The sequence below is a fragment of the Trichechus manatus genome, unplaced genomic scaffold (genome assembly GCF_000243295.1).
Source record: "Trichechus manatus latirostris isolate Lorelei unplaced genomic scaffold, TriManLat1.0 scaffold00075, whole genome shotgun sequence".
Lineage (NCBI taxonomy): Eukaryota > Metazoa > Chordata > Mammalia > Sirenia > Trichechidae > Trichechus > Trichechus manatus.
In genome coordinates, this window is record NW_004444011.1 from 9930315 (window position 1) to 9945020 (window position 14706).

General features: G+C 35.6%; 1 protein-coding gene across 1 annotated transcript in view; it reads right to left on the reverse strand.

Annotated features, from left to right (window-relative positions):
• The window catches only part of MALRD1 (MAM and LDL receptor class A domain containing 1), a 964362-nt gene that overhangs the window by 559457 nt on the left and 390199 nt on the right, over positions 1-14706 (reverse strand). The window contains 2 exon segments of the mRNA XM_012556720.1: positions 8127-8340; positions 13475-13585. Of these exon segments, the coding sequence (XP_012412174.1) occupies positions 8127-8340; positions 13475-13585 (325 nt within the window).

Consider the following 14706-nt stretch of genomic DNA (forward strand, 5'->3'; position numbering starts at 1 on the left):
ATTTGGGCTTCTTGCAGTAGCAGCTTGTAGTTTTCTTTGTATAGGTCTTTTACATCTCTGGTTAGATTTATTCCTAAGTATTTTATCTTCTTGGGGGCTATTGTAAATGGTATTGATTTGATGATTTCCTCTTCGAAGTTCTCATTGTTGGTGTAGAGGAATTCAACTGATTTTTTAATGTTTATCTTGTGTCCTGAAACTTTGCTGAAATCTTCTATTAGTTCCAGTAGTTTTCTTGTGAATTCTTTGGGGTTTTCTGTGTATAAGTTCATATCATCTGCAAATAGAGCTACTTTGACTTCTTCCTTACCAATCTGGATGCGGTTTATTTCTTTTTGTAGCCAAATTGCTCTGGCTAGGACCTCCAGCACAATGTTGAATAAGACTGATGATAAAGGGCATCCTTGTCTGGTTCCTGTTCTAAAAGGGCATGCTTTCAAGGTCTCTTCATTTAGGATGATGTTGGCTGTTGGTTTTGTATAAATGTCCTTTATTATGCTGAGGAATTTCCCTTCCATTCCTATTTTGTTGAGAGTTTTTATCATGAATCAGTGTTGGACTTTGTCAAATGCCTTTTCTGCATCAATTGATAAGATCAGGTGGTTCTTGTCTTTTGTTTTATTTATGTGATGGATTATATTGATTATTTTTATAATGTTGAACCATCCCTGCAAACCTGGTATACATCCCACTTGATCATGGTAAATTATTTTTTTGATATGTTGCTGAATTCTATTGGCTAGAATTTTGTTGAGGATTTTTGCATCAATCTTCATAGGGGATACTGGTCTGTAATTTTCTTTTTTTGTGGTGTCTTTATCTGGTTTTGGTATCAGGGTTATGCTGGCTTCATAGAGTGAGTTTGGGAGTATTCCACCATTTTCTGTGCTCTGAAATTCCTTTAGTAGTAGTGATGTTAACTCTTCTCTGAAAGTTTGGTAGAATTCTCAAGTGAAACTGTCCAGGCCAGGGTTTTTTTTTGTTGGGAGTTTTTAAATTACCTTTTCAATCTCTTCTGTTGTTGGTTTACTTAGTTGTTCTACCTCTGTTTGTGTTAGTTTATGTAGGTAGAGGGTTTCTAGAAATTTGTTCATTTCCTCTAGGTTTTATAATTTTTCAGAGTACAATTTTTCATAGTACTCTGTTATGATTCTTTTAATTTACATTGGGTCTGTTGCGATATCACCCATCTCATTTCTTATGTAGGTTATTTGCTTCCTCTCCTGTTTTTCTTTTGTCGGTTTGGCCAATGGTTTATCAGTTTTGTTGATCTTTTCAAAGAACCAGCTTCTGGACTTGTTAACTCTTTCACTTGTTCTATTCTCTATTTCATTTAATTCTGTTCTAATTCTTACTATTTCATTTCTTCTGGAGCCTGAGGGCTGCTTTTGCTGCTCTGTTTCTACTAGTTCTAGTTGTAGGGTTAATGTTTTTGTTATGGTCCTTTCTTCTTTTTGATGTGTACATTTATTGCTATAAACTGACCTCTGAGCACTGCTTTTGCTGTGTCCCAAAGGTTCTGGTAGGATGCGTTTTCATTCTCGTTTGAGTCTATGAATTTCTTTATTCCGTCTTAAATTTCTTCTATAACCCAGTAGTGTTTTAGCAAGGTGTTGTTCAGTTTCCATGTGTTTGATTTTTTTCTTTTTCTGTTCTTGATTTCTACTTTTATAGCTTTATGTCAGAAAAGATGCTTTGTAATATTTCAATGCTTTCGATTCTGTTAAGGCTTGCTTTATGGCCTAACATGTGGTCTATCCTGGAGAATGTTCCATGTGCATTAGAAAAGAAAGTATACTTGGCTGCTGTTGGGTGGAGTGTTTGGTATATGCCTGTGAGATCATGTTGGTTGATTGTAGCATTTAGCTCTTCAATGTCTTTATTGAGCTTCTTTCTGGATGTTCTGTCCTTCACTGAAAGTGGTGTGTTGAAGTCTCCTACTACTATTGTGGAGCTGTCTGTCTGTCTCTCCTTTCAATGCTGTGAAAGTTCGTTTTATGTATTTTGGAGCCTGTCATTGGGGGCATAAATATTTATTATATTTACGTCCTCCTGGTGTATTGATCCTTTAATCATTACATAGTGTCCTTCTTATCCTTTGTGGTGGATTTTGTTTAAAGTCTATTTTGTCAGAGATTAATATTGCCGCTTTTGCTCTTTTTTGAGTGTTGTTTGCTTGATATTTTTTTCCATCCTTTGAGTTTTAGTTTGTGTCTTTAAGTCTAAGGTGTGTCTCTTGTAGGCAGCATGTACATGGATTGTGTTGTTTGTATCCAATCTGCCCCTCTCTGCTCTTTACTGGTGCATTTAGTCCATTTACATTCAGCATAATTGTTGATAGGTATGAGTTTAGTGCTATCATGTTGACGTCTTTTTTCGTGTGTTGTTGACAGGTTCTTCCACTTAATTTTCTGTGCTGAGTCATTTTTCTTTATACATTTTCTTTTCATCTTTTTTATAGTTGTTGATTTTGTATTTGCTGAGTCTTTATATTTTTTTTTTGCTTTTTGTGTTCATGTGTAGGATTGTTAGTTTCCTTTGTGGTTACCTTAAATGTTTACCCCTATTTTTCTAAGTTTATGCAAGTCTTTTACTTCTTTATATCACCTTGACTTCCTGTCCATATGCAAAGTCTATGTCTATATTTTTTAAGTACCTCTTTTTTGATTTAATGTTGTCATCTTTTCCATATTGACATCTGTTTCCCTATTTTCAGTGTTTTAGCTTTATTTTTGTGACTTCCCCATCTGGGTTGATATCTGGTTGCTTTGTCCTGTGTTCCAGTCTTGGGTTGTTATGTGATGTTACTGATTTTCTAACTGGCGAACTCCCTTTAGTATTTCTTGTAATTTTGGTTTGGTTTTTGCAAATTCCCTAAATTTCTGTTTATCTGGAAATGCCCTAATTTCACCATCATATTTGAGAGACGGTTTTGCTGGATATGTAATTCTTGACTGGCAATTTTTTTCCTTCAAGGCTTGATATATGTCATCCCATTGCCTTCTTGCCTGCGTGGTTTCTGCTGAGTAGTCCAAGCTTATTCTTATCGACTCTCCTTTGTAGATGACTTTTCGTTTATCCCTAGCGGCTCTTAAAATTCTCTATCTTTGGTTTTGGCAAGTTTGATTATGTCTTGGTGACTTTCTTTTGGGATCTACCTTCTGTGAGGTTTGATGAGCATCTTGGATGGATATCTTCTCATCTTTCATGATATCAGGGAAGTTTTCTGCCAACAAATCTTCAACAATTCTCTGTATTTTCCCTTATCTCCCCACCCCCACCCCATTCTGGTACTCCAATCACTCGTTGGTTATTCCTTTTGATAGAATCCCACATAATTCTTACAGTTTCTTCATTTTTTTAAACCCTTTTGATTTTTCCTCAAATAAGTTGGTGTCAAGTGCTTTATCTTCAATCTTACTAATTCTGACTTCCATTGCCTCAATTCTGCTCCTATGACTTTCTACTGAGTTGTCTGACATTTTATTGTTAATCTTCTGAATTTCTGATCGTTGTCTATGGATTCTTGTGGCCTGTTAAATTTGTCATTATGTTCTTCTCTAATCTTCTTAAGTTCCTCTATTGCTAGGTCTGTATTTTGCTGGATCTCCTTCCTGATCTCTTGAAGAGTCCTGTATATTAATCTTTTGTATTCTGCCTCTGGTAATTCCAAGAAATTCTCTTTCTCCAGAAAATTCCTTGATTCTTTATTTTGGGAACTTGCTGAAGTCATCATGCTCTGCTGCTTTATGTGATTTGATACTGTCGTCTCCAAGCCATCAGTAAGTTATATTTATTTTATGTTTGATTACTGTGTCCTAGCTCCTTGTTTTGATATGCCCAAATAGACTGCTCATGTGAGCTAGCTCGATCAACAGTGCCCCTGAAGCTCCAACGTCCTGTCACCGGGTGGCTAGAACTGCCACTAAGTATGTGAGTCCAGGACTCTGCCCACTCCTCTTGTATGGATTCAGCTCAGGTGTCCAGATAGACGGCCACCAAGTGTGTGGTGCAGAATCTCACCTACAGTCCTAGACAGGCATGGGTGATTGGTATAGGCACAGGCATCCGGTTGCAGCAGGGGGACACATGCTGAGCAAGGCAGAGGGTTGACTGCTGCCTCCAAGTGTCCAGGAGGAAAGCATGTCCCTGTCTCCTAGAGCGCATAAGTGTGTGGGTTTTGCAGCTGGACCGTGAGCACCCAATACTGTTGTCTGTACGCACTGGAGTGCACCTCTTATTCTTGGGCCCCTACTGCAGGTGGCTAGGTGACGTGGGTGCAGCCACCAGTCCTCAGGTCCCTGATGTGGGTAGTTGAAGACTCTGCTTAATGGGCACAGCAGCGTCATATGTCACGAACCTGCCACTTCACAGCTGAAACAATTCAAGTTAGACTTCAGGTATATACCCTGTTGTACTGCCGTAATGAGAGCCTATGCTGTTGAGATGGGCCCACACACATCTATGCAGGGGGAAAGGCACTCAAAGTTCATGGATCCCTTATGCCTGTGCCTGGGCAAAGGAGCTGTGCCTACCCTGAGTTCCTAGCTTATAGGAGCTGGCAGATTATTTTGTCCCCTGTTTGTTAATTTGTTCCCTCACCAAGGCCAGGAGAATGGCTCAGGGTACATGACAGCTCCTACTTCTGGCCCAGGGGACTCAGCATTCCATGAAGCCATCCTGAACCCAGTGCAGAACAGGGAGTAGGGAGGTAAATGGAAGAGAGGTTTTTCCCTAAGGTGGGTGTTTTGATCTGTGTGGTAGGCCAGATGCAAGTACTTATCTTTCACTGATCGAGGGCTGCTTCTCATTGGTTCTGGATGGCCAAATAGACTCTGTGCTGCTGGATCTCTCTTGATGTGTAAAACGCCTCCCGAGCACCCCTGCTTGCCTCACCGCTCACCCCCAAGCTCATGGCTTAAGGGCTCCAGCTCCTGCTGGGTCAGGTCTGGCAACTCCTTGCTGCTTCTGAACTCTCTCTCCCTCCCCTGCCACTCAGTCTGATTCATCAACTTTGCCTTTGATGTTCAGGGCTTCTAGATTGTCATATATAATCAATTTTCTTGTTTTTTCGGGTCTTTGTTGTAAGAGGGACCACAGAAGTGTCTGACTACTCTGTCATCCTGGTCCCGCCTATCTCTTGATCATTCTTGACAGAGTTTTGAAAATTGTATTACTCTATTTCATTAATTGGCAGTATTAGCTAATTGTTAGTTTCTATTATAAGCATTGTAGGGCTACATATTTTTCTCTAAGTATTGGCTTAACTAATCTCACAGATTTTTTTATGCGTTACTTTTAGTATTTTTCTGTTCAACTTTTTTCTAATTTCTTTTGCTATAATTTTGGGGCTTTGAGACTCATTAGTTATTAAAAATGTGTTTCTTCATACCAATAAGGATTTTTAAGGCATGGTCTTATAATTCATTTATAGTGTAATTCAAATGACATACTGTCTGTCACGTTAACATACTGAAAATTATTAAAATTTGCTTAACATTTAATAATACAATCTCTTTTCTTTTGTTAATTGTCCTGAGTGTGTTTGAAAAGAAGGAATATCCCCAATTTATAAATGCAATACTAAATATGCCCATTAGGTTCGGATTACTAATTATGCTGCTCGAATATTCTATATCTTTACTAATTACAGTATAGAATAAAATTATCTTGGTAAGCCTGAGATACTTTCAATTATGTATCAAAAAATATGCTAATTAGAATGTATATGAACATGGAAAATATGTTTTTCAGAGTAATCTCTATTTTGTTCTATAAGATTTTAATTTTCCTAGATACACATATCACTGTCTTTGACTATGCTCCATATTGTTGACATATTCTGTATATTATAAAACAATAAATAGCATTTTCATTTTTCTGCTAGATTTTGCTTTTAGAGTCTATATTGATGTGTAGAAAATTAAGGCAACAGATACTTTTGTATTATAAAGGATTATTTTCTTCTCCATCAGTGATAGTCTATGCCTTTAAAAATAGTTTAATTTTTCACTCCTTTTTGCTATTCCTAGACAGTGGACTTTAAGTTCAAATACTTGATTGGTTGTCAGTCAAATTTCTGAAATCAGTTGATGTGGTGATTTGACTACCTCCCTACCTATTTCTCTGAGTTTAATTAGAGCATCAATGTTTACAGCATATGTAGGATAACACTACTCATGATTCATATAGCAGATTCTAGGCATTATATAATTAAAATATAACATTTAAAACTGGTAGACTAGGAATACAGTGGAATTTTTAAAAATATATAATAAAAATACTGTGTAAAAACACATACTTATATAATGAGAAATAATGTCAAAATGTTGGTTGCTTTTAGGGTTTATTCTAACTTTTTGTCTGTTTGTTTTAAGGGACGGAAAAAGTTTCCTTTTTCCTGTGCAATATCTGCAACTAATTAAGTTTTATTGCCCAGTATTACTGATGTGAGTGGGCTCACCCAAAACCTAAAGAGATTTGGAAATCAATTCACCAGAAAGCACCTTCTAGTAACACTTTCCCTCCTAAGACTTATGATTACTTTTACCTTTATTTTTCATACCAAGTAGCTACAAAGACACTAAGTTCTTAATACATATCTGATCCCCTTAGTATATCAGCATCTTTTCCCAAATACAGGGAAGGAATTCCCCAAAATTTTCACAATTTTAGAACTGAAATATGAAGAAAAATTTAGCTAAAATTAGATCAATACTTTAAGTACTAAAAACAATGTGTTGTATTATATCATTAGGAAAGCAATACATTGGCAAAATTATAATAAGTTTCAAAAGCAAGTATCTGCCCTACTCACCTGATACATTTTTGTAATACTTAAAAGAAAACGGCTATTAAAAAATGTACAAGTATTTGATGCAGAAAATAAGTAAAAATATAGCAGAAAATATTTATAAAGTATAGGTGAACATTAATTAATACTGAATCCAAGATTAGTCAAAATGTTTTGCTTGGTTCATATATGATAAAAATGGACATTATAAAAAATAATTCATAATTGATGCAACAAATACTTATGTCATATATATAGGACTTCTTATCTCTAATATGTTTTTAAGATTCAGTTTCATACATATGTACATGGAAAAGAAGTGGCTCATAAATCAAAGTACTTGGGTTCTAGTATCAACTTTGTCAGTAACAGTTTTATGAACTTGGACAAATCCATTCTTGTTGGTAGCCTCATCTGTGGAATGTGGATAATAATATCTGTCCCATTTACCTCTCAGGGCTTCTGTGAGGATCAAATGGAGATTAGTAGGTAAAGGGGCTTTGAAAAGTTAAAAGTTCTTTATAAATATGAACTCTTATTATACTGAAGTTATTCTTGACATTCCAGATTTGGTTTCACAAGGAAAGTAAAATAAAACCCTAAACTTCTAGCTTAGAAATTACTACAAGTGGTGCTGGAAAAATTTGTCAGCCTTCATTTTGACAATATACATTCACTTATTTTTCAGTGAAATGAAGCAACAATTGGGCTGTGTTGCACAATTTTACAGGCTTACCTGAATGAGCACATATGGCCCATTTAGCTGAGTATATTTTAATAGGTGTTGTTTATTATGAGTTGATCTCCTACAATAATAGTGTATTATCTGATATGTACCTCCTTTAAGAGATCACCTTCTCTACCTTATATATTATTTGGGTATTAATTTTTTGTTTTTTTAACAACTTATCATATCTGATGAGTGACACAAAGTAATAATGACAGCTCTCTGAAATGGATCAAAGCAGAGAGGCTCACCAACCCTGCATGAATTATCTTTCATGGATGATGTTTTACTTCTCAGTTTTCCAAAAATGTCTATCATATGAAAAATACTTGTTATCATTCTGTTTGTCTTTGAAGGCACTAGTCTTCAAATTAATCTTCAATTACTTCACACACACACACAAAGTCAACAACTAGTTTTAAATGAATCATGGTTCTAAATTAAGTATTGAGAGGGAGAAAGGAATGTATCTAAATAGTTAAACCACCGAAACTGCCTCTGCTGCTAAGTATAGCTACTCTGTATGTTTTAGCAATGAACACACTGCAGAGAGTAAGGACGTGGGAAGTGAAGGCAAAAGTCAGGAAACAGAACACTTCTACTTACTGCAAATGAGAGTAGTTTCATCTGAATTATCCGCACAATCATTCACAAAATCGCACAGCTTGTCCTTTGGAATGCAGTGCTTGTTAGCACACATGAATTCTTGAGCAGTACATTTCCTGTCTGGACTAAGTAAAGGGGAACAATCTTGAAAGGAAATATCATCCACTGCCACATCTCCGATGTAACTGATGCCACGTTTTGCCCTGAAGACAATCTTAAAAAAGGAAAAAATAAATGGAAAAGCTGACTTCAGTTGCACTCTTAATCAAGTAGTTCAAAACTTGGAGCAAACACTAAATATAGCACATAGAGACCGAATCTGATAAAATTCCCCCTAATGAATCTGACGCAGGAAACTTGAGGGTCATCTAAAATCTGTACCATCCTTGAAACCTAGGAATGTGGGCAGGGCATTGCTACTGCCTCAGGTCTAGGTATGTATGATAGGTAGTCTAGAAAAGTAGCAGGAGTCACCAACCCATTACTGCTTGATTCTGCCAGCTCTCAGATCCTAACCAAGACCTACTCTTAGAAGCAGAAGGCCAGTCAGATGGCAGAATGCACCAAGAGAAAGAAGATGCAAGCACATCCTTTATTTTCCCAATTCTTGCCATTCCTCAGATCTGTCCACCCAAATATTTGAAAGCTAAAAGGTACCGAACCTCAATACCATTAAGTTTCTTCTTTCCCCCCCGACTGGCCAGTGATGAAAAATAATAAGAGGAGGATCACTAAGGTGATTCTATCTTCAGGTTGTAACATTACCACTACTTGGAGTAACAATGGGGACTGTTCATTGAGCAAAAAAATCACCATGTTGTTTAGTTTCAATTTTCCAAATAAAATTAGTTGTTGAGAGAAAGGAATGTATTTAAATAGTTAAACCACCTTTACTTCCTCTGTTGATAAAAAGATACCCTGCATGTTGCAGCAATGAACACACTGCAGAGAGTAAGGATATGGGATGTTAGGTTTTACTGCAGGTCAAAGATATAACTATCATTATGAGAAAAATTCATATATTTTAAGATAAAATAGAATAATTAGAGATGAATTAAAGTACAGATTTACCTCATTGTGATTTTATACAAAATATTTATTGCTATCAAACTTATAAATATCTCTTGATCAATTCTAAACAATTGTTTCTCTTGAAAGAAGTAATTAAAGTGTTTTCCTCAAAATGTTCATGATCATTAGCCATTAGAGAAATGCAAATCAAATCTACAATGAGGTACCATCTCACCCCAACAAGGCTAGCATTAATTCAAAAAACACAAAACAATAAATGTTGGAGAGGTTGTGGAGAGACTGGAACACTTATACACTGTCGGTGGGAATGTAAAATGGTACAACCACTTTGGAAATCGATTTGGCACTTCCTTAAAAAGCTAGAAATAGAAGTGCCATACAATTCAGCAATCCCACTCTTTGGAATATATCCTACGGAAATTTAAGAGTGGTCACATGAACAGATATATGCACACCCAGTTCATTGCAGCACTGTTCACAATAGCAAAAAGATGGAAACAACCTAGGTGCGCATCAACGGACGAATGGATAAACGAATTATGGTATATTCACACAATGGAATACTATGCAATGATAAAGAATAATGATGAATCCATGAAGCATCTCATGACATGAATTAATCTGGAAGGCATTATGCTGAGTGAAATTAGTTACAAAAGGACAAATATTGTATAAGACCACTATTATAAGAACTCAGGAAAGGTTTAAACACAGAAGAAAATATTCTTTGATGGTTACGAGGGTGGGGAGGGAGGGAGAGGGAAATTCATTAACTAGATAGTAGAGAAGAATTATCTTAGGTGAAGGGAAGGACAACACACAATACAGGGGAAGTCAGCACAACTGGACTAAACCAAAAGCTAAGAAGTTTCCTGTATACAACCAAACACTTAGAGGGACAGAGTAGCAGGGGCAGAGGTCTGGGGATCATTGTTTTAGGGGATATCTAGGTCAAATGGCATAACAAAGCTTACTAAGAAAATGTTCTGCATCCTACTTTGGTGCGTGGCATCTGGGGTCTTAAAAGCTAGTGAGCGGCCATCTAAGACACATCAATTTGTCCTAACCCACCTGGAGCAAAGGAGAATGAAGAACACCGAAGACACAAGGAAAATATTAACCCAAGAGACAAAAAGGGCCACATAAGCTAGAGTCTCCATCTGCCTGAGAGCAGAAGAACTAGGTGGTGCCCAGCTATCACCAATGACCGCCCTGACAGGGAAAACAACAGAGAGTCCCGGATGGAACAGGAGAAAGGTGGTGTGTCAAATTCTACTAAGAAGACCAGGCTTAATGATCTGACTGAGACTGGAGGGACCCCGGAAGACATGGCCTCTGGACTCTCTGTTAGCCCAAAACTAAAACCATTCCCGAAGCCAACTCTTCAGGCAAAGATTAGACTGGACTATAAGACAGAAAATGATACTTGTGAAGACTGTGCTTCTTAGCTCAAGTAGATACATGAGTCTAAATGGGCAGCTTCTGTCCAGAGGCAAGATAAAAAGGCAGAAAGGGACAGGAGCTGGTTGAATGGACACAGGAAATCTGAGGTGGAAAGGAGTGTGCTGTCACAGTATGAGGAGTGTAACTAGGGTCACATAGCAGTGTGTGTATAAAGTTTTGTATGAGAAACTAAAAAAAAAAAAAAAAAGTTTTCCTCAAGATGTGGTATGCCTTTACACTACTGTGTAAACTTAGGTGTTTTCCTCTTAAGATGAGAAGATAGAATAATTGAAATGGTGCCTCTCACATTATCAAAATTGAAATTCAACAGTTCTTATATATTGAATTTGCATAAAAGGAGTAAATTGTTGTTCTTCATAGCAAATGTGCTGGAAAAGAAAAATAAATTTGTCAGCTAGATAAAAAATCTGGAGGTGATTAAGAAGAGATCAAATGAGAAAAAGTAACAAGGATTATAGCTTTCACTTACAAGGGAAATTGAGTCCAGGTAAAACATGATAAAAAAATTGGAAAACATATTCTATCATCTAGATAGTTCTAAACATTTAAATATGAAAGTAATGCTCCATGAATAAGGTATTAGCTAACTCAATGAGTATTTAGCATTAATCTGTTTATCTGCTATCCTATAGACAGAGTCTTAGCTGCCTGCCATATCCAAATGATCAAATCATCACTTAAATCCTTATGCTCCAAATAATGTTTATTGGGATTCCACAGACTTTAATACTGAATGTGGTAAAACTTTTTAAAAAAATCAACCATGATACACCTTTTTTCAGGTAGAATAAAAGCAGAGTCAATTCTTTTGTGGAATTAGAGATGCAATATGGCATAGCAATTAGATTTTGGACTCTTAGATGCCAGCCTATATATTTAAATCCCGTCTCTGCCATTTAGTAGTTACATAAATTGGTAAGTTGCTTAACTTCTAGGTACTTCTGTTTTCTAATCTATAAAATGGAGATAATAATATTTGCCTCAAAGGTTGGTGTGAAAACTAAATGAATAAATATTTGTAAAATTCTAACAATAGTACTTAGCACATAGTAAGTGTGATATATGGGATTGCTATTGGTATAAAAATTATAATTAAAAATTCTGTTTCAATTTGGAGGTTCCCAAATAAAGTGATGCAAACTGCCCACAGCTACTTCAGCATACAAATTCTAGAAATATCTTATAATTTCACTCAAGGATTGGAGACCCCCATCTTTCTGAGGCTAAAGGGAATAATATTATAAGAATGGAAGCCTCATGGACAGCATACCTGTCTCATCACTATATTCATCGTCATATTCATAGTGCCTTGCACATAGTAAACGCTCAATAAGCTTTTACTGAAGAAATGAATGAATTGTGCCAAACATCAAATATTCACAAGCCATTAATATTTAGCTTTAAGATTCAAATAACATGGGTATACTTCTCTTTAGTCAAATTTCAATACGTGAAATACTAGAATTTCACAAAACCTAAATCAGTAATTGGTCCTTCTTGCTTATATCCTCTTTAATGTCATTTTGAACATGATTTACTTTACAAATATCCTATTTGCACAGAACTAGTGCAACATTCATTGCCTGGAGTGAAAGCCTATGTCTGGCAACCACAAAACTACATATTCTTGCTGTGGATTCTTCATACCTAAGTTACAGGAGCTTGGAGGTTAAACAGGCAGAATCCTTCTCGTAATGCATTTTCATATTGTGCAAGGCCAGCAAATTGCTGTCCAATCTTTATTCCATCAGGTTTAACTTATTTCTTATCCATTTTCTAAATTGTCTACAAATGAGCCATAAGAAAATTGTATTCTAGTGAGAGGCTGAAAATATGAGATTTATTCCAAAGACTATCACTTCAAGAAATTGGGCATAATTCTGTACAAAGAGCTTTCTCCAACTGTATGCAGCTTGTGATTCCATTGCAGTTGAGAGAGACTGACTTAGCAGAGAAAGCACATGATTCTAGACATATTTACTGAGAATTCACAGCAGAGTTGGTTACTCCTGCTGCACATACAGAAGAACTGGAGATGCAATATTTAGCAAAGATCTTATCCCTTCTATCTAGAGATAAGGGAAATATTCATGGAAATAAACCCTGGGAAGTTAAGATTAAGAAAAAATTGTTCTCCTACACAAATGGTCTGATTCTCACTCTGCTTATCCAAATCTTAACAAATCTTAATAGCTAAGTCCTCCAAGAAAAACCTCCCCAAAACTGTTGTCCATGGAACTCTTTCTTGATTATTCACAAAACATAAAATCTATACCAAATATCTTGGCACTTAATTATTTTAAGTTTTAACATTTTAACCTGTGTACTGCTTATACTTTAATTATTCAATGTGTAGAGGATTTATTCTACAATATTAATGTAATCTACATAAAGACAAATACAGCATCACACAATTCTGTGCATTCCAACAAATATTTTTCAATTAAGTGAACGTATCACCTATAAGATTCAACAGCATAAGTTTTACAAAAGTCTATATTTTTAATTAGATTTGAAATAGTTTAATTACTTTAAATTCTCTTAGAATATATTTTAAAAATAGAAATATGGGTCTTTTATATGTGGGAGGCTTATTGGGAGTACAGGCTGTCACTTAAATTAAATGTTCCTAGAAGTATGATTGCTTAATTGGGAGACATTAGGGCATTCTGGAATTATAAATTCCCTACCAAAAATGCCATAGGGAATGTTAAAAGCTGTGCTGTGTATTTATACAACACGTCAAAAAGCGACTAGGAGGACAAAAAGACTATGAGTGGAAAAAATAAATTAGGATGAAAGAAAATTAATTTATAAAATTCCTTATGCACATAACTATTCAGATTACAAACCTGTATATGTGAATGAATGCCTAAAAACACCTCTACTTTTTTCCACTGTGCACCTTGCTGTCCAGTTTGAGCCCACAATTTGGAAGTAACGTTGCCTTTCTTGTTCAGTACCTGCAGAGATAAATCAAGAAAAAGGTGTTAAAATATTTTGTCTTAATATGTTTTTAAATATATAGAATTTTCCAATTGAATTTTTTTTTAATTATTTTAATTTCAACACCAAGTCCCTGAGAAAAGAGCCTGAGACACTTTTCATTAAATGTCTTTGTTTGCTACTATGAAGTTACAGCACTGTGCCCCTGGGTACTTCACAAGTTTCTGATATAAAGATATACATGAATATCTGTTAGTCAAATCCAAAGGTATCTAGAAAATAGCTTCTGAGGAACTCTTAACTCATTCACTTTTTAGAAAATCTGTTAGCAGTTAAAATTCTAATTTTATATATTAAATAATATTCATATGGTAGAATGAAATTGTATGTAATTACTTACTAAAGCATTCATTTGCGAATAAGCCTCCTCATCCACTTGGTTTCAGTGCGAATGGTGTAAAGCCCATTAAACGGTAACAGCACAGATGGCTAATCTAAGTGGCCACCTACTCAAGATGTGCCAATAAGAGCTCCCTGCCCAACAGCCTTGAAACCAACAAATCTTCACCAGTAGCATACCCTCACTAAAAAATAATTCAAATTATTCTCAGCAGACAAATTATCACTGTTCTTCTTTGTAGAATGATAAGAAATCAATCATCAAGAGAGTAATAATAACAGGAAGAACGGAACAATTCCAATTTTAAAATAAGTGACTTGTTCTAAGTCACTTATTTTAAAATTGGAACACTGCTTTTTAAAAACACAATTTATAAGCCAAAGAATAATTCAGATAAAGGATTTGTGAAGGCTTTGACTTTTGAACGTGCTGGTAACTTTTAATGGTTTCATTACCATATTTTTTTACACAAATAATGCAAACTTTCTATGTTTGTTTGCCAGCCACGTCCTCCTCTCGTGAAGTATTTTCATAATCGCCAATATACCAATTTTTTAACATGTTGAGGTAAAAAGAATTAGTGTAGTGTGCTTACAAAAAAATACCTTGGGAGGTAGAGGATGTGGTTAGCAAACAAAAGTAGAAGGTGTGTGTTATTTGCATAAAAATCTGGTATATATATTTTTTATTTAAATTCAGATTATTGTTTTTACAGAACTAAAGTTTCCAGAGCATATA